Genomic DNA, 20924 nt, shown 5'->3' with positions numbered 1-20924 from the left:
AATTGTTTTGTTACAAAATGGCACCAACATGATAAAATTCATACAGCTTATTCAGACCCACAATAAAAATCCTAGTACAAAATAAGCAAGGCACTGACAAGCAGATGGAAATAGTACATGGGAAAGGAATGAGATGACAGGAGTGTGAGCAATTTAAGCAAGAGTAGCGTATAGCAGAGATACCATATCTACATTGTTGGTATCTACCTGTTGTTTCTGGCTAAAACATGTAGAAATTACCAGCTGACTGGTCTCTCATCCTGCTTACAAAGTACTCTACTTAATCTGTCCAGATGATAGTGACAGATTTCATTCAGACTTTAAAACAGATTCTTCCTAGTATTCGACTGGGCTTCTGAGAACATTGAGCAAACTATTTTTAAGATAGATGTCTTAACCCAGGGGTCCTATGTGTCTACAAAGCTTGCTGGCCTAAGGCCAAGTCCAATGACTGTCTCCCTATGTTCCCAGACATATATTCTCTCTCAAGCTTTCTTGTCTAAGAAAGAATTCACCTGATTCCTCAGTAGCTTTTGCACATTGCCAGACTTTTGCTAAACATGATAGTCTGGGTGCTGTTACTCCTCTTCAAACTATGCAAAATTAAAACTAAGAAACAAATCAGACTTCACAGAGCATTTCTAAAAATAAAAGTTTCATTCTTAGTCTACAGGAAAAGACACTCAGGTCAATGGGAATAAACCCCACAAAATCTGTACGTAAAGCTCTTTCATTTGGTAGCAATTTTGTTCCAAGGGCGATTCTTCTAGTCAGGCCTGCTTCCTATTTCTGTTCATTGACTGGCAGGAAGGATCCCATCGCCTTTCTTAATACTCAGCTCCTCCCTTTCAAAGCACCCGCCCTCAATTGTTCTATTGCTTGCTAACAAGCATACCTGGGAAAGCTTCCTAAACAGCTCCCCTCAGTGTCTTAGGATACTTCCATTTGAATCAAAGATACTCCAGATTAATTTATGTCAGTTTTTCCTCCATCGTTATCCATCTGTCATTGTCTTCCACAATCCCATTGTGAGTGCCAAAATGGTATTTATTTTAAAGACAAATTAATTAGTATCCCCTGATGTCAAGGGTTCTCAAGACTTTGGCTGAGAATCAAAATGCACGAAACACACAAGTGTTCAGAGCAGCATGAGAAGGGAACCAATCAAGTAACTCTTATGCTTATGAAAACTAGGTCTAGTCATTCCTCTCCCATTTGTGAGCGTTTGCATAGGCTGCTGCTCTGTCCTCTAATAGAACCTACTTTGCCAAGTACTGCACTAAGCCACTAACCTTCCATTTTATTGGTACACCCAAAATATTCAACCATGCACTAGACTAGTTTCCAAGCTACTAGGGACCGCTGCACCCAGTTTATTATCAAGAATCAAGGAAAGACAGCTGTTGCTGGTAGAGGGAAGAAAGCAAAAGGCAGTAACTCAGCTTTGCAAGTTCAGAGCAGAGTGGCTGAAAGTTAACTGAAAGCTGTAATACAGAGAAAAAAAATGGGGAAAAAAAGAGATTACATCTTTGTGCAGATAATTTTTCTGTGTATAACAGGGGAAAAAATATCACTGAGAATGTTTGCAAGATCAAGGCTGTAGCCTTGATGCACATGCAGAGCACAGTTAAGGCTGTAGCCTTGATGTACATGCAGAGCACAGTTCTCAAAGCATCCATTGCACAGGGTCTACATTCCTTTGTCCAACAGATGCTCATTTCAGAATTAAAACCAGCTTTTTTAAATGTAAACATTGATGGTGTTTCTTTTCCCCAAGAAATTCAGGCTGTACTTAAAAATATTCAGCTTCACTTGTTTCTGCTATAGCAGAAACAGCAGCTTTGTTTCAAGACAAAGCAAAACCAAATACAGACTATTTTTGTGCTTGTTATGTTTCTTCTCTCTACTCAAATAACTCAGAATTGGCTGGAAGGATCTTGTCAAAGCATTTCACAGAGCTATTACCTCACCCACTTCAAACAAAAAGATGGAAGTTGTACCGAGACCCCCCCTGAAAAAAAAGAAAACCCCCGCTTGTCCACAAAATACTAGGCCAGAAATCATCAGCTGCGAACAAGAAAGAAATGCTTACAAGTTTTGTAAGAATGTTGCTTAGAACCAGGTTTGAAAGCCATTTTGCAACCTCAAAATTAGCAGCTGCTCCACAATACTATCCATCACAAGCTGGGTAGGGCCAAACATCCTGTGTTTTGTACACAGAGCTGGGCAAAGAAAACTTCCTTGACTAGATAATGGGCCACAAAAAAATATGCCTCCTTCCTTTCCCAAAACCTCAATCCCAGACCTGGATTCTGGATTCTAGCAATGACTAGAAGAAAAATGTAACTCACCAAACTTTTCTCTTTCTACCACATTCTCCACACCTCCATTGCTTCTTGCCTGCCAGAAGATGAGCAGGAAAACCACAGCACCAGGTTACCAAGGGTCAGTAGCTGCACGTCTTAAGGTAGGTGTGCTCTGAGACCTGAGTGCTCTCACGTCTTACCTCAGCAACCCTAAAAGAACCCAAGAGAGGCTGTAATAAAACTAGGCTCCCTTCTTCATACCTGATCAATGGCATCTGGGTTTTCAGAAACATCAAAGATGACTGCTGTGGCTCCTCGCTGTACTGCTCGTTTTGCCTGCAATAAGAAAGACAGCATCCTCAGTCCCACCCCAAAAGATGACTTCTTACCTTAAAATGACTTCCTCTCATCTCCAGATAGCAAACTTAACATTTTGTGTTTCTGCGTAGTTAAAACAAATGACAGAGTAATTACAAACAGAGGAGTTCCTGAACCAGCATGGAATGTAGTGTAATGTCACTATAGCTCCTTCCTTCTCAAATTCCTCTTTCAACAAGCTTTCAAAGGTATTCAAATGTGATTTAGACCCTCTACAGACTTAAAGAATTTTTTTTTAATTATGTTTTTTCTCCGTGTTACTTGGAAATGCCATTAAAAACAATCCTCCCTATGATTTGGGGTGAAGAGACAAGCTCACTGTAGAAAATAAAGCTAGACCAGGTTCTTCACACCTTTTCAGTGTCATTCTCACAGTCATGACAAAGTCTAGCATATCACAATCCTTGCAAAAAGTGCCTCTGACAATACTGCTCTTTCTGACCATTAGAGGTCAGAACTGTTGCATACAACGCTTCTTACACAGATAAGATCTGACCTATTTAAGTGCACGGCTTTTCATCAAATACAGAGTCCAAACCTGAAGTTACCAACAGCACAGAGGAGATATAAGAACGTATTAAAAACCTCTGGGACAGAGAAAACAGTATTTTAACCACCGAGGCTAAGACAGGGTATTTTTACCAGTTTCTGCCACTGTGCCTCTCTATGTTCCGTTCAAATGTTGCTCAATGTGGAGAACAAACATCCCTAGTAACTTTTCAAAGCTGTTACTGCCTTTGTTGGATGCAGAATGCAAGTAACTATTTTCTCCAAGCAATGAGAGCTATCACCATCACAGAACCAAACAAGAGGACAGTGGCTCTTCATAGAGACCTGCAGAACCTGAACTTAAATTGAGATATAAAAGAAGCATATGAAAGAGATAAATTATGAAATATCACTCGGTGTTTTCAAAGAAGAATGTTGGCGAGTACAGAGATGTTAGCTTGAACACCTAGAGGTCACTTTCTTTGCTCTATTCTTGTATTTTGTTTTTATTTTAAATCAACCAAGCCCATCAGACAGTGCATGAGAGAAAACAATTCCCAAATGGGCTTTCTCAGCCCAGCAGGTATTTGTCCCCTTTGAAGTCAGTACACCTGGCTAATCACCAATAGCTGTTGGGGAAGAAGAGTTAAAAGGAATCTCCTACACGTTCTCCATTGCAGTGGCCCTGAGGTGAAAGCTCATCCAGGTTTCCCTAGAAGGCACCTTTTACAGACACACAGTACTTGTACAACTGTTCAGGCCATTTAGATTGTTCTTTCAGGATGGCCAGTCACCAAGCAAGGCACTTTGATGATATTTTTGAAGACATTTTGCAGGTTGGTTCAGAAAAAAACCCTTAATTTTGTGAACACACTGCATGAGCAGTACAGAGTGCAGAAATTCATTAAGTTTCCAGCCCCAATATGTAATCTGTATTCTTTACTTTGTGTTGCAAAATTAAATGTTAAGAGATGAAAAGTACCAATTGAGTTCAAAAATCATGCTGGAAAAGACAACAGCAAGTGGGGTGAACCGCCTGCCAACCCCCCCCCCCCGCCCCGCTTCGGCAAACTTGCTGAGCTAGTTTAACTCCGGCCAACTGCAACCAGCAGTTTGTGCCAGGCCCCGAGCAAAGGCAGGCTTGAGCCGTCTTTGACCAGCGGTTCTCACTCGTCACTCGGGGCAGTCCTGCCCCCCTCGCCTTCCTCCAACCGCGCTACCGGCCGCCGCAGCACAAGGCTCACGAGCGCCCAGATCCGCCTGCGGGCAGGGCCCGAGACGCGGCCAAGCGCAAACAGCCCCAGCGGGGCGCGCAGGCCCTGCCCCAGAACACCCCCCCCCCCCATCCCCGGAAGTGACGTCCTGCCCGGGGGAGCGAAAGGTGCCCGGCAAGCAGTGGGAGAACTGGGAAACACGGATCTTTTTTTTTTTCCCTTGCCAGGGTTTAAATCCTGATCCCAAAGAAGGAGACGATGCGTTCGCTCCTGGAAAACGTACCCTAGTCCCTCCTGGAGTCACTAGAGAGCCTGGCCCTGTGCAAGAGCCAGGTGCTAAAGGGACTTCTTCGCACAACGGAACCTCGGCAGCGGAGGCTGGTGAACGGGGCGACCCTCCGGCTCCCGAGCACCCTGCGCGGGAACCACCGGGCAGCCCGCGGAAGCACGGGAGCGACGGACGGCGGCGAAGGTGGGTGCCGCGGTGGCGCGCTCCGCGGAGCCCGCTCCAGCATTCCCGGGGCTCCGGCTCCGCGGCTTGGCGGCAGCCCGCCTGACCTTCCAGGTTTCGCTGGCAAGAGATCAGAGAGCAGCCGCAAACGCACCACAGGCTGCCGCTCCTCGCCGCTCCCCCCCCCCCCGCTCGAGTTCGTTTTTAAAACCCGAGTTCGTTTTTAAAACCACTGCACTTTGCTGAGGAGCAAACGAGTGCGAGCAGGCTGGGGCCTGAGCGCAGACGTGGGTTTGTTTGGTCCCCCCCCCCCGGTATTCATCTCCTTCTCTTCAGTTCAAGATGGCAGCCGGGTGCCCGGAGCGCACCTGGGGCTGGCGGCGGGGCTGGGGGCCCCGCTGCCCGCCTCGGAAAGCCAGTCGACTCTCGGGAGGCACCCTGCAAAGGTGGCTGCCACTACGCCCCTCCTGCCTCACCCCCCAAAAAACTGTAGGATGACTAAAGCCAAAACGTCTTTGAAAATATCCTGCTCGCTACTTAGTAATCAGGACAGCTCAAAATAACACAGCAATGTAAGTCCCGCTTAAAATACTGCCAGCCTATAATAGGCATGCGACTTTTTCATTCTGGGCTTTTAAAGACTGCCCCTAAATAATTTTTCAAGCAAAAACATCACGTTGGATGAGCGGGGAGGGGAAAAAAGTTTTACTGGTACATGCTTCACCTTTTACAATATCCATGGCAAACAAACAGGCATTTCCTCAATTCTATTCCCGTGCAATTGACAGACAGCAGTAAAGGTGCCAGCCGTATCCCCTTCTGAGATTATTTGTCTTCTGTGGTTAAAATAAATGACTATCACTACATAGCAGTTTTGTGGGTTTTGGGGGGGGTGGGGTGGTGGTGGTGGTTTTTTTGTGGGTTTGGTTTTTTTTTTTTTAAAGAGTAATGAAGAAAACAAACCCCAAAAAAACCCCAAACAAACAACAAAAACCAACCCCCAAAACTGCACTTCTAGTAATTTGAATGATCACTCTTTGTTCATAGTGACAACCGCCTTCCAGTCGTTCTTTGCATTCAGAGTCTAAAAGCCAACACTACTACAGAGCAACAGACTCTGACTTGTTTGCTCTACATGGCCACTACATGTAAGCCCCACCATCATATCTTTTGCTTTTTCTGTGAAGAGCTCCCACATCCTGACTGGTGGTTCAGGGAAGTTATACATGTTCTGTGTAGATCAGCAGCTAACTAAATGCCTGACATGCAGAAACATAGGGTTCAACTGTGCAACAACACTGATGTAGACAGTATTAAGCATGACTTGGTCCTAAAAGCAGGACTGGAAATGATGACAATCTTCAACGAGTCCTGTCAAAAATTTTTTCCTTATGTACCAACATAATAAACCACAAAATATAGGTTAGACGTAAGTAAGTTTTTATAGGATAGAGACAAGTTACCTGACATCTTATTTGACAAGCACAACCTTAACTCACTGTCTGAAATTATTGTAATTTTTGTGGAAGAGAGATACATATTTTCACAGGGGGAAAACTCTTATTGGCATTTCCCCCTTGTGTTACACCATCATTACATGTAAGAGTAACAATGGTTTGTACTTGCAACCTATGCCACTATGTCTAAGCGCTGTGGTTGGGAACTGCCTTACTTAAAACCCTCTCAAACTTATTTCTGGTAAAATACAGCTGGTCAACAAGGGAGACCTAACAAAAAGCTGGAAAAAAGAGAAATCTCCTCAGTTTCTTCTTTCATTTTTAGGAATGAAGTTTCAAATGTGGAAATTTGTTACAAAACCAAGGCATCCTCCTGTATGCATCTCTTGTCATGATCATATGTGGTAAGCCATGCAATATGAAGAAGGTTCATGCTGTTCACACAGCAGCCCTCTTTTCCTGTGTGAGCTCTAACCAGCTCCCTGACTATGTGCTCCCCAGATAAGGAAACTGTGTAAGACTATCATAACCTGAATCTCATATCGATCTTTGTATGAACTCAGCAATAGTTCTGATTAAGTTAAGTTTCCCTTTCCATGTATTAGCCCTGTCTTTAGGCCCTGTCAATACTGATTACAATGCAGTGGGAAGGCCCTCACAGGTCTGGACACTTAAAGAAGGAGGAAAAAATCGCCAGTCCTGGTTTTCAGATCTTCTGAGCAATGGTAACTTTTGCAAATTCCTTTCAGACCAGTTTCAGAGTGCCCCAATAAATGCAACTACAATATTGCCAGAATCACAGGGGACAAAGAGAAGACAGAACAACACCAAGCATTTTCAGTGGATTTAGATAACAGGCTGGCCATGCAGAAGTAACCTATACTGTACAATTAGAGGGGAAGAATAAATCTTTAGAATTGCTGAAAGGGCAAAGAAACAGGAAGAGGTCCATTTAACAGCATGATGACATCATAGAGTGGCAATACAGGCAGAGCAAACCACCTGATGAGGAATAATTGTATTTAAAATTTATCCTAGCAATCTGGAGTAACAAAAGCATTAAATGAAATGCAGAGAATTTCAGTCCATAACTGCACTGAACATTCTGCAGTGAGGTATTGCAGTTATCACAGCAACAAATGCTAGAGGCTGTATTCCAGTATACATTCTAACCTTTTCTTGTGTTCTGCTTTTACCTGTATGTAGATTCAGACTCTATTTGAATTAGTGGTTTTGTGTATTGGTTTCAAGTTCTGTGATTTTTTTACCCCCTGAAAGTACGTGTAAAATCAACTTAGCTCAGAACTGCATATAAACCCCTATTCCTGTTGGTAACAGAATTAAGAGTAACTACCAGATATTTTTTTTAATATTAGTGCCATTTAAAATTAGTATTTTCAAGTCTTCACAGCAGTGTCTATTGGATTTTTTATTCTTTGTCTCTGACGTAGTATACAACAGCTTAAAAGTGGTTCAAAGACATAAAGACATTTGAGTTAATCATAAGCCAGGCATGGAACAATCAAGCAAGTTAGTAGTGTTTTCCCTTAGGAAAAAAAAAAAAAACTTCAAAAATCTGCTATCTTGTGCATTAATGGTACTACAAAACTAAACATAATAGCTAATGTGAATAGGCTGAAAATAAAAAGGACAAGACAGACAAGTGTCTAAGGGTTCTATTTAAACCTATTAGGCCTTGTATTGCAGCACATCCAGAGGAATAAAAATCATTGCCTTATCAATCTCACAGTCCTTGTTCAATCTGTAGGTTTGATCTAAACAAGTAGACCAGAATAAAATACAAGAAAGCAATGAATGATTCTGCCCTAAATGCACCGAATCCAGGGCTGTATAATGGAACTGGATCTCTTAAGATGAAATAGTACCATCAAAGGATGGACAAAAGCTATCCCTGGTACAGAAAGAAAGGAGTATGTACTGTGAAACATACCCCTAACTTACCTAGGTACATGCAAGTTGGGCCTGGGGGGAGTCTTAATAGTGCTTACTGACACCAGTCATGACTAAGGTAGTGCAGAGAAAATCCAAAAAGGTCTGTGTCTTTTGGATTGTTTATTTTGCTAACCCTTTACAGTAAACTTTATTATTTAAGATTATCACTTGGACTAAATCATCTGTTCAGTAGGGGAGAAGATGACAACAGCAGATGAAGGCAACTGAGATCATGAAGAATGCTGTTAAAATAACCAGCAAACATTTGTACTTGCATATATGATGGAATATAGAGAATATGCACCTTGACTGTACTATTATTAAGAGTTTTGGCCACTTCAGGAATCTTTTCAAATGACACCTTAAGTTTTTCTTTGTAAATGAGCATTAAAAAAAAAGATCTGCCATTTGCTATATTTGATTCAAACACCTGGTAGACATTTGACTATCTTCTCTAGTTGAATATAGACACCTTTAAAGTAACTAAAATGATCAGGGATACAAACCCCGCCTTTGAATTTGCCCTTCCCCAATTGTTTAAACGTTACCAGCCTAGGACTTTATCAAAAGCCCTCCGCTGAAGAATATATTTGGCTACTTTATACTCAAAGAAAAATGTAAACAGAAGGATATGGTGTGTTTATTACACATTTTAAAAGTATTTTTATTGCAAATGCATAATACTGGCTTCATCTATGTTTCTGTAGTGTTTTAATTTGCACAGAGATTGTCATAGCTCATGGAGAAGGCCGATGAAAAGTTATTTTATTTTAGAGTGTATTTTAGACACCTACTTGTTACAAACTCGCTGTTGATAACCATTACCAATAAGATGCACATTAAATACTGCCTCAGATTAAAATGTAGAAGAATTTCCTAGACCCTGTCATCTAGAGAGGATGAGAGGAAACGCATATGACAGAAGTGTGAGGAAGGTATCTCTTCACATCTCCAGGCCTGAGGAAATTTTAGTTATTACCTCAAAGAACACCAGAAAGATTTGAAGAGCTCTGCACTCCCTTCCTGTGGGCCAGACTAACACAATAAGGAAGCAACAACTTCCTTGATGAGACAAACTTTCAACCCAAGGGACCCGATGATTATTAAACAGGTGCACTGCTTCCTCTCATTCATTCAAATCAGGTAGGACAGCAACAATGAAAACAGTAAGAAGGTCAGCCACTTGCTGACATCTAGAAGGACCTTACATGCTTGCAAATAGAACACTGCAAGCATCTCTGCCTCTGCTTTCTAGTATGACCTCATTCCAATTAATATGTCAGTTATTATACAACAGTGGCAAAACCAGCATAAGAAGAAAAGCCACTTAACAAGGTCCCTGTTCAAGAGAAAAATCATACCAACATTAGCCTTTATTTATTACATTTACTTTGCCAGTTAGAATTACCTCACAATATACAACTGTATTTACATATGAGGACATAACACTAATCTAATGGGTTGCAGAAGGTGAATAAATTACAGATGAGAGAAGGACTCAGGCTTGGAACCATAGGTGGGGAAATCAAAGTACATTAATCACTTTTAGCTCTGCCATTTACATCAACATAGTAATGCATTATACATTTATTAAGATAATAACACCTTCTGTTAAAAATGGCTATGCATAGAGCCAGATTACTATTTATAAATACACTTTTTTTTTTTTTTGAGGTTAACATCCTAGATAAAACTGATGGACTAAAGGGGAAAAAAAAGATGCTTTAAAAGTATTGCCTGCCCGTGTAAACCTACAGATACATCCTGCTGTTCTAACACTGTGTTCTCACAAATGCTCCTACATTAAGAACTACCTATCTGTCTTCCTGGATTAGCCTCCTGGATGAGTTGGATGATTCATCCAACTCTAGGAATGCTCTTCTTGGAACTTAGTGCACTGTAAAAAACAAATTTTAATTTTAACTATGGTATGTGGTACATGACTGAGTTGATTGATTCTCTGGGTTAAGAAAATTATAAAGACGAGGAGGGAGACATTGAGCAATGGTTTAGGTGGTAACCAGTACAGATGCCAGTACACTGCTGTTAGCAAACTATCCCAACTCTTCCATCAGGTGCCAGCATGTACTATTAGCGGGTCCTCCAAAATGAACAAGACAGGAAGCAGAAAAGCAAGGATACAGTATGCAGAAGACAGTCCTATGGATCCCAAAAGCAAAACATTGCTCTCAGAACTGAGAGAAACAGCACAGCTCCAACAGGTATAACCAAGGCTTTTTCCTCTTCCATTTCCTTCTCCTTTTCCCTTGTCTTTTTTTCAACACCTCTTGTGCTTTTGGGGGGCATTAAATATGGTAATTGGGTTGCTCTAACTCTGCACAGAGATTGTTGAACAGAGTAATCAAGAAAATTGGTTTATACATCCTTATTCAGAGAACTGAGCCAGCCTGACCAAACTTGCATTTCCTCTATCAGTTTCTCAATTTCTCTATGAACTAAAAATCATTGAAGTTGAGGCATATTTTCTGTTTGACCCAGCCCATCGGATCCAATATTCCACGTCAGAACTCTCCACATTGTAGAGTTAGTGGTCATTAATCTGCCAAGAGAGTGGGATTATGCAAGTAGCATGAAGTGGAATCTTTTTTATAGCTAATTCTTTCATCAGCTGTCTTTGGTCTTCTGAAATAAGAAGTCAGCCTCTCACATAGCATGTTGGTAACATGTAGGCAACACTCAGTAGCAAGCAATCTGCATACTGTGATACTTCAAAGAACATGATTTTCAATGAAAAAGTCTGTATTGCTCTGGAAAGGCAGGTCAAGGATTTCAACGATCTACAGCTGAAGGGATGAGGCTTCCATCTGCGATATTTCACCAAAATAAATTATGAATATAGCAACTCAGTGGTCGTGGTCTTCTCCTGAGCAGACTCAAAAGTAGCAAAATCTGTTCCAATAATTTTTAGTGCTCAGAAAGCAACTGATTTGCACCTGTTTTCTCCATATCTAGATCAAGTGAGACCACAAAGAAGCGGACAATATTACAAGAGCTATCGCACAGAAAATGCAGTACCAGGTTCTAGAATAGCATCTTTTCTAGTTGCCTTCTGCAGATTTGATTTTGTTCTATTAGCAGAGGACAACTTTGATGCTGAAATAAATATCAGGCACCTACATTATCAGGGTTTAATTTCTGTGGAGACTCTTGAGTTTTAAGGAGTCTTCAGTTAAGTACGGACAAACCCAGGAAGTTCTAGAGATGAGAAAGAGACCACTGGGCCTTAAAATGCATGATGAATCTGCAGGTGTGGACAAGCAGATGTTGCCACTGCCAGTTTGCCATTCACTCAGCTGAATGGCATTCTGACCCTGTCAAGGCCCTTATCCTCTTGAAGAAGAGAGGTATTCCTTAAAGAACTCAAACTGAGCAGTAGGTATGAGCTGAAGCCCCATTCTATGGATGGCAGCATTAGACTTTCAGTATGACAGAAATGGCATTCCATGAAGCTAGGCAATAAAATCCAAACTTGTTTTTGATATGATTGTGATGTCTGCTTCCGATAAAGGTTCTCTCTTCAAGCCAAGTGTAATCTCCTATCAGGACCAAGGCACACATGGATTTCAGAAAGTGCTTTCCACCTTGATTTCATATTACAGTACAGCAGGCTTTACAGCACTATACTCACTACTGCAAAAAGGAAAGTACTCTTCACTGGACTACTTTAGATGGTCCTCCCCATAATTGGGCACAAAAGAGACATTCCATTAAGGAGGAGGGGAAAAAAAAAACCAACCCGAAACAGCTCAGCAAAATCTGTCAGTATCTTTAAGAACACCACTATATTGGCTGCTAAAACGTCAACTACCGTGGATATTACTATTCAGATGATTTTGAAAATACATCTGGAACACTATCTGCTAAAGTAAGGAAGGATGTGTGTTTCCTATTAACATTTGACTATCCATAATATATTCAGTTAGCAGCACCTACTGTTCGGGAAAAGAAAATCTAATGTTATCTCATTAGCAGAACAAAACTTAGTTCTAGCAGAGACTCACAATTGTACTTCCAAAAGCATGGAACATCAGCCACAGGCAAAGACACTCCAGTGAAACAGTCTGCTGCACTCTGCTTACCATTGAGAATCTTGCACAAACCCCACAGCATTCTGTCAATTACAATTGTCAAACCACAAAACCTCTTTTTCTCTCAGAGCTACAGAGAATACAGACAACAGCATCTGAACAATACAGGCATCCTGTCTCTCTCCTACACTGCTATCAGGCTCAGTCAATCACCAAAAATACGTTGCCCCTTGAACTGCCACTGGAGCTAGAAAGCCAGGCCACAGGCCAATTCTGCAGGGGAGAGGAGGAAGGAGAAAAGAATATCATCTACTTTGCAAACAGCAGAAGTTACAAATTAACCAACTGATGTCTCAGTCCTGTTAATGTACAATTCCCCTGTAATTCCAGAAACTAAGTTAAGCCAAGCATAAGCAGGATGCAATTTCAAACCTTTCCAGAGATTAACAAAAAAGGAACTTTCAGATTTCTGTCTGAAAGCAAAGGCAGAATATCACAACAAGTCAAATCCCCGAGTGTCACACCAGCATAAAACCCCTTCCTGACTCGAATACTCAGCTTCTCTGGCAGTTTGGGAGGTTTTATACATATGCCCCATAGATACTGCATTATATGGCATTATGACAGTTGCTTTATCAATTAAGGAGTATAGAAATAGAAAGTGAAAAGCAGTATTTTTAAATTTAAAAATAGAATCACAATTAAAAACCAATGTACTTCTGTGTAAAAAAATTTAAAACTTAAAAAACTATGTCCTTCTAGTTTAAGAAAAATATCACCTCATGCAGTACATTATCACATCAACAATATATACCAATGTGATCCATACCACTCACTACTGAGAGGCTCTCAGATAGTTAAAATGAGGAAGAAAAAAACCAAGAGTATCTCTCTCTTCTGGGGTTAGGGAGAAACATTGTGATCAGTTCTGAGTCTAGATCAGGTAAAAACAACATGAAAAAGAGATTTAGTTAATCCTGAATACAGCAAAGCCTGCTGGTTGCAAATCTCTTGTAACGCATTTCAGAGTCATGGGATTCCATTCCCAAAAACCTGCCCTCTGCAATTGCAGACCATTCTGTGGGCCAGCTGTCTTGTTGCTCTGAGAAGGCACAATCACAGAGAGAAGGATGAGTACTGGAGGAGAGCACAGGAGAGGACTGAGGTCTTGAACTAGATAACATATTCACAGAGAAACTAGCACACTCAGCAAGAAATGGATGGATGCATTCATGCCAATTCATGGTGGCACACAGAAATGCTGCTACATTTTATAACCCTTCAAGCTTTTTCAGGGCAACAGAATTCCTTTATACAGTTACCTCCAAAATATAATCGTCACAAGATGAATATATTTTTGAAATTATCTACTAAAGAATCATACACTATAAAATACCACTACAGCCAACTCAGATAATGCTTAACTTTATCTTTGCGTTGAAAATGCACTGAAAGTAGATGAACTAGAAACAGCAAACTAGACCCAAGATAATTATGTAAACATACATATGTCCTGGTTTTCAGCTGGGATAGAGGTAATTTTCACAAGAAGCTGGGAGGGGACACAGCCAGGACAGCTGACTCAAAACTAGCTAAAGAGATACTCGATTCCATGACATCATGCTCAGCATATTGGGGGCAGGGGTGGGGGGGTGGCGTGCAGGGGGTACTGGCCAGAGAGGAGGGGTCGCTGCTCAGGGATGGGCTGGGCATCGGGTTCCAGGCCGTGAGCAAATTGCATTGTATTATCACTTGCTTTGTATATTCTTTTATTACTATTGTTGTTGTTATTTTCCTCTTCCTTTGCTGTCCTAGTAAACTGTCCTTATCCCAACCCATGGATTTTACCTTTTTCTTCCGATTCTCCTCCCCATCCCACCGGGGGGAAGGATGAGTGAGCAGCCACATGGTGCTTAGCTGCCAGCTGGGGCTAAACCACAACATACAAGCATGCTGTGGTGCTGAGAGAAGTCATTAAAAAAATTGAGATATAGGAAAGTGTTGGAGGAGTTGTAAATTAAAGGAACTATTAACCTAGACCACTGTAAGAAGCCATCCCTATAGTACCCAAGCTTTGTAAACAGAATGTACCAAAGTTCCTCCTGTCTCAGATAGACAAGGCATGTGCTCGAATAGAAAACTACCTTAAAATTATAAATTGGTATGCATATACATCAAAAGGGAAAACAAAGAATTATAAGAATTATGTCTTGCATTTAGAACAGGAGATTGCAAAACTTTCAAAAAATTTAAGTCCTGCAGGAATTCCATCCAATAGCAGTTAAATCAATGGGAAAGTTCAATCCTTCTGAGAGACAAGCTTCACCTTAGTGCAGAAAGTTCTTTTTAACAAAACAACAGGTTTGTGCCACGGTTCCCAACACACAGCTTTAGGTAAATATTGTATATACCTATTTTCAAATGTAAGAAACTGATAGGAATGAAAATTCACAGTGTGTTCTGCTTAGTATCAGCTGTCTTGCTTAGCCTCATCCTCAAGTAGCTGGCCTTCATCCATAGGTTGGTATCTACTGTAAACAAGGACATTTTAGAGATAACACAGTCATCATCTGAGGTGATGAAACAGTAAATTCAAGTCTCAATAGTGACAGAAAATTTAGTGCTCTTTGCAGGGTTATTAAGTGCCCGCATGCAGTCTGTGAGAGTATGTTCAGACATCATATATACCAAGGTGAGCTGTCAAGCAGCAAATGTATTTTCACTTCTACACATACTGGAGTTAAAAATGCTGTAGCGCATTTCCTTGGAGGTTGTGTCCTCTCTGTCGGGGATGAGCATCTGCATCCAAGACTACAAAATATGCATGTAACTCCCAGTCAGGGACTTCAGTCTTTCTGAATGAACAAAGGCGTGTAAAATTCCCTTGGTGTCCAGTAGAATACTACTGATTCAGTGACATCCTCCCTCTACTAGAAGAATCAGGTTGGCTAATAACTTCAGTAGTAAAAAGATAGTATTCCAGTTTATCTAGCAACTTTCCATGAGCTAGCTAATATAACATGACATGGACTTTCTTTCAAACAGTGATCCTTGGTTTTGGATTAGATTAGTGTTAAGGTCTGTGGTGGACCCTTGCTGTTAGTTTGTTGATTCTTTTTAAAAAAAAAAAAAAAAAAAGAAAAAGAAGAGGGGAAAAAATAAAAAAGGTGGAGGATTTTTGTTACAAAGGGAAACTGGAAACTTCTTTGCACACAAGCAGAGACATGGCTGTATTGCAGAGGCCTCAGGGTAAGGATTAAAGAAAAACAAAATAGAAACCCTTCCATCTCTAATTAGGGTCTTCATTTGCCAAAGAGCCATTCCACAGCGGGAGGAATTACATTCAGGCCGTTGCTTGGATAACGTCTCCCAGCAGGTTGGCTCCTCAGAGCAGGCTACTCTGAGCCAACAATTTCTGGTTACTTGGAGGCAAGCAGCCTGCATATTGTTTTAACTGGCCTGGCTTTTGCAGCCAGTTTTGCTGAAGAACAATCTTCTATTCAGAATGCAGAGATAAAAGCTTCACTTGGTTTGAATTTGTCCCCAGTTTCTTTCTCTCTTTCTTTTTTTAAACATGGGAATTATAGGTTCTGGAGTTTGCATTATTTCTCTTGTAGACATCAATGTTTTTCCCCCTCTAGCCACTTGATTCTTTGCCAGTGAAGGCTGCTGTCTGGAGTCCAGCCATTCATCAGCCCCTACCTCATCATTAACACTGTGGTGCTGGCGGTCACAGCTCATTGCTGGCGACAGGAAATCCTAACTTGCAAGAGGTTAACCACAGCCCATAAACAGCCAGGCTGGCTCATTAGTCCCTTACAGTCAGCTGAAGGGACCCTCTGGGAGTTTCAACACTGTTCATGGACTCAAGGGTCTATGCATTCTGTGCTCTTCACAAATGCCTCCCCACATACCTCTTAAAAGCTCTCTATTTGGATCCTCGGGGCTAGGGTTCATCTTTTTTCCTATCTAAAGTTGACCAGGTTTTTTGAGCATTTTGAAAAATTAAATGTCTGTGATCTATTCTCTTGGCTTACCAATTGAACAAAATGCCAACGGACCAACAACTGAGATGATAATGCACTAGAATACATATATGCTTTTGATATTTTTAGTAGTTTTGGTGAGAGTTTGCTATCTATATTGAGCAATTCTAAGGCAACAGGTATGCAAATGTTGATTAATACATACCTGATCTGTCAAGAGAATTCATACCACAAATATGTCCACCTCTAATCTTCAAGAAATAACCTGCTAGAATTGCAAATGGCTTGGTCAGTGCTCCCTACATTGACCAAAAGGCCCACTTCATACTCATTTTGAGTTCCCTGTATGATCATTTGACTCATTTTGAGTTGATTCCTTGAACTTAGTACAAACACTAATCATCATGTCATCCATACAGGCACCTCTAGGAAATATCCACCTGGCCATCATGAAGACAAAAGGTTTAGAGCAGAAAAACAGCTTCTGGCAAATTATCTCAAAGGAGTAGGATATGAAGCACAATTTGTGTTATATTTTCTCCTTCCTCCCTTTCACTCCTGTGAAAATCATTGCAAAACATTCCCACTTTATGTCTGCAATTTCTTATGATCCAGTGTTTTCTACCACTGCTGATTTTATCTGCCCATCTTTTACTCTGAATATCAGAGTCCCTCTGATGCAGCTATGGTTACATTCCCCAGTTCTCCAATTTCTTTCAAAGCTTTCTGTCTCTTAGTGCACCAAAATCAGGCATGTCAGTCATCTGTGAAGTCCTAAATGATTCTCTTCCCTGCCTCCATATCTGCTCCTTATTTTCTTCACTTTCTGACCCATTTATCTGATTCTGCTTGTGAACCTTCTTTTGTGCTCATTTCTATACTTCAGCATAGCTGCACTTACTTGCCCCCTCACTTTTCTGCTTCAAATTCCATTGTAGTTCTTCCAACATGTCTGCCTTTGCGCATTTCTCCTGTTAGCGAAATAGGTTGATTCTGCATGTAAAATAAAAATCTCTCTCAATGTTTGAGAGGCTCACAAGGCACTTAGAATCAAGAGGGTCTGAAAACTTAAGAGACATAAAACAACATTTATTATTATTATTATTATTACATCTTAAAAAATTGTTCCTTAGTCTTTACTCAGCCTGGACTTCCATTAATTTCACTGGGAGTTCTGACTGAGCAAAGACTCCAGTAACACATGTTGTGCAACAACAGCTGCTTCTTTAGCTTAAGGGAGAAGCAGCTGTGTTCCACAGTTGGTTGGAAAGGACTGAAGATGGTGGTAGGGACCGCTAAGGACTCAACTCTAAAAGTGGACATTTATTTAAAGTAATCAATCCAACAATAGCAAATCTAAGGAGTGCCCAGAGGGAGAAACATGAGAAACAGCCTTGAAAAGCCTATGTTGCTTTTCATAACTGCACAGTGAATACAAAAAGAAAGTTAGTAAAATAATACAATAACAGATTGCTGGCACTAGATGCCAATGAAAAGGGCCCACCACCACTCATGAATTAAAACCTGATAGATCTACTTCTGAACTGCATAACCTGATTCAGCCCTTGTTTGTCTATTCCTTTGAGCAGTCCCTCTTTGGCTTTGATCCAGCTCTTTTCTTTCCTTTTACATCTTTCACTGTACAATCCATACACAACACAAACCTTTCCTCTGTCTCTAGAATTTAATTGGCTTGCTTGTCAGTTCTCTTACCTGTGCTCAACCCTTCCCTTCTCTCCTCAAAGGGACTGCTGAAATTAAGGTGGAAAGTAGTCATGGAATGAGAGGATTTAAAGAGCAAAGACATTAGAAAGGTACGTATGAACTCAGACTTCAACTACAGTGATGAGACTGCTCCTTCATGCTGCATCCCCATGTTCTCTGCAGCCTAACACTTACATGCAACATTTCTTCCTTTTTCTTTCCCATTCAAATCCCTTTTTTAATCTGTTAAAATAGGCTTGTTGTTAAGAGTATGGTCTGTGGGGGATGGAAGAGGAGGCAAGGAGATCAGAAGCAGAAATACGCTGAGCTTTTGGCAAAAGCATTTCTCTATGTGACTGATTTTGTTGTTGTTGTTGTTCAAAAATATACACTTGTCCCTATCAGGAAGACTATGAGGACTGACTGTTTCTGTTCATGATTATGAAAATCTAGCTTCTTCATGAAAAAAAACCATATATTATCCCCTCTTCTGACCTCATCTACACAATTTTGTTAGAACTCCAGAAATCATTATGTCTATATGCCGTAGAGGTCTGATCACATTGTTAGCACTGGGAAAGTAAGAAACAGGAATGTCAAAAGATAAATGAATCCAAAAATATTTGCACAAGTAACAGTATCACCTTAAATACTATTTTTTAAAGATGTTTTATGGTTGTTTACAATGGATGTAACATTTCAGGTGTCCTGGACATTACAAATGATAATTAAGTGGGGAATAACAAGAAACAGTCAGTATGATATTACAGCATTTATGTTCTTTGGTACTTCAGGAAAATGGTAATTCTCTCTGTTTCTCAGTATATTCTTTAGAACAAACACAGTAAGAAAAACACATGCATGGCAGGGATTACAGCACTAAGACAACAGACCACGGAAATGAAAATTCTAAAAGTTAATGGGGACTCTTAAAGAACATGACTGATCCAGAAGCTCAGAGTCTTTAACACTAGCCAGGATGCTATTTTTTCCTCCTCAAAACGCATACTGTTTTTTCATTACAAAACAATGGGATCGATAAACCACATCGTTTGTGTTTTGATCAGAGTTTTGGCATGTTTGACATGTGTAATGTAGATCTATCAACTAGTCCACAGCTAAAGGAGTCTAGTGTCATTCAAGAAACTTCTCTTCTGCTTCCTAACAACTTCCTAACACAGAATGTCTGAGAGTTCAAAACAACCAATATTAAGTTTCTACTGCTGAACAACTTTTCTCAGTCTGTAGTTTGACATGCATTTAGGCCAGCACTGCCATCAGAAAGACCAGTCCCTTTACCCTCCTCCTTTTACTTGTTCCTACCTCCACTGCTAAGCTGCCAACACAAACCTTCATGTAGCCACACAATGAAACAACAAAGCAACCAACCAACCAGCTTAAAAGTCACCCGTACTATTACTTTTCAGCCAGATCAATTAAATTTTGCTCTAAATTTTGGGACTACTGCCTCAAAATGAATTCCAAATGTTTTTTAGATGCTGTTTACAAAGAAGAAACATGGGCTGACAAACAGAAGGCAGCAAAAGGCCCCCAAATTGTGGAACAGATACCACAAGTGGAATGTCAGCTACTTCAATGGATGTAAGAAGTTTTCCTAAAGTGACAGTATCTTCTACTGCATGTGGCACAGGACTCATCATAGGGTGGGTTAATGCAGCTGCCACTACTCGTCGAAAGTATTTGAACAAGCAAAGTTTTGGAAATCTCGATCAATGGTTTTAGACATGTCTCTCATCAATTTTAGATCTTAATCTACTGCATATCTCAGTCCTAATTTCTGAAAAAGTTTAGCATGGAAGAGCATTTGCCTAAATTCCATATGCATTTCTACAACTGAACTGAATCAATTTCTACAGGAAATTATCCAAACTGTATATAGAACTATTAATGTTATACAGAAACAAAATGTATGCTTATACAGTCACTGCAATTCTGATTTGTACATAAAACCGTATGCTTAATTTAGACTATTAATATAAAGGTGTAAGTTGATTTTGTTTAACTTGCCTTTCTTTTTATATTACTTTCAGTAACTCCAAAAGAAAAGGATTAAAATTTACTCCCCCCAGGCCCTCTTGTTCCTCAAGTCTTAGAACAGATCACTCTCTATTCAGGAGCTAAATTACCAACATAGCCCCATGATTTCTTGTTTGACTACCTTATAAGAATCTTTACATTTAAACTAAATTGTCAGACAAACAATTAGGAATCACAGTTATGACTGTTTAATGCAGACTTGAGTTACAATTACTTTGGCCCCAACCTAAGTAGTATAATCATAATGATGATGTGGCAAAACAAGAGATTCTTCTAGTTAGTATTTGTGAAAATGGTTTTGTAAATAAACTTAAAAGAGAGAAAAGAAGTGAATGGATAGTGGAAGAACTGTTAGGAATTTCCTCATATTACAAATTCCTTTGATCTGAAGAAAACAGGAAGCTGTAGTAGCAGGGACATCCTCTCTTTGTTATGTTCTGCTCAGATGCACATGCTCAAATACACACATCCTATTAATACAGAAGAAGAGTCCCTTCAGCAGTCCCTGGAAGAGAAACAAGAACAAAATCCTTCCCTGTAGACTTTCAAGCCTGCAGAAAGGGAAGACGTGCCACTTTTAAGCAAATCTTCAGCACTTTCTCCCTATCTATTCTGTACTAAAATAATAAACAATGGCATTGCTGGGTTGTATTTCACTGTCTTGACAGATGTCATCTGCTTCAAAAATGACAGCGGCGGGGGAAGAACGGGGGGGCTGCATATTGGAATGTGCAGGACACATGCAGGCACTGCCATCACAATGCAGTGGATGCAGGCATGCAACAGGTATTATAGGCTACACTGCTTTTCCCTTCCTCCAGAGCAAAGTTACACTGCTGGAGCACGTGTGCTGGCAGGCAAAGGAGAAGGAGTCTCATT

At 40.6% G+C, this 20924-nt stretch overlaps 1 protein-coding gene and 1 long non-coding RNA gene across 4 annotated transcripts in view; one reads left to right on the top strand and one right to left on the bottom strand.

Annotated features, from left to right (window-relative positions):
• ZNRF3 (zinc and ring finger 3) overlaps positions 1–20924 on the bottom strand; it is a 91677-nt gene that overhangs the window by 12005 nt on the left and 58748 nt on the right. For both annotated transcript variants that reach the window (XM_054844067.1, XM_054844068.1), the window contains exon 3: positions 2568–2642. In XM_054844067.1, the coding sequence (XP_054700042.1) occupies positions 2568–2642 (75 nt within the window). The remainder of the gene's footprint in view (positions 1–2567; positions 2643–20924) is intronic.
• Positions 4520–20701, top strand: LOC129213639 (uncharacterized). Of its 2 annotated transcripts, XR_008579484.1 has the most exons (6): positions 4520–4859; positions 6621–6699; positions 10324–10470; positions 16703–16788; positions 18029–18097; positions 19484–20701. It is a non-coding gene; the product is annotated as an uncharacterized LOC129213639 (long non-coding RNA). The 2 variants fall into 2 exon arrangements; XR_008579483.1 differs by lacking the exon at positions 16703–16788 and having other exon boundaries at positions 4521–4859.

The sequence above is a fragment of the Grus americana genome, chromosome 16 (genome assembly GCF_028858705.1).
Source record: "Grus americana isolate bGruAme1 chromosome 16, bGruAme1.mat, whole genome shotgun sequence".
NCBI lineage: Eukaryota > Metazoa > Chordata > Aves > Gruiformes > Gruidae > Grus > Grus americana.
This window is presented reverse-complemented; position numbering and strand designations above follow the sequence as displayed.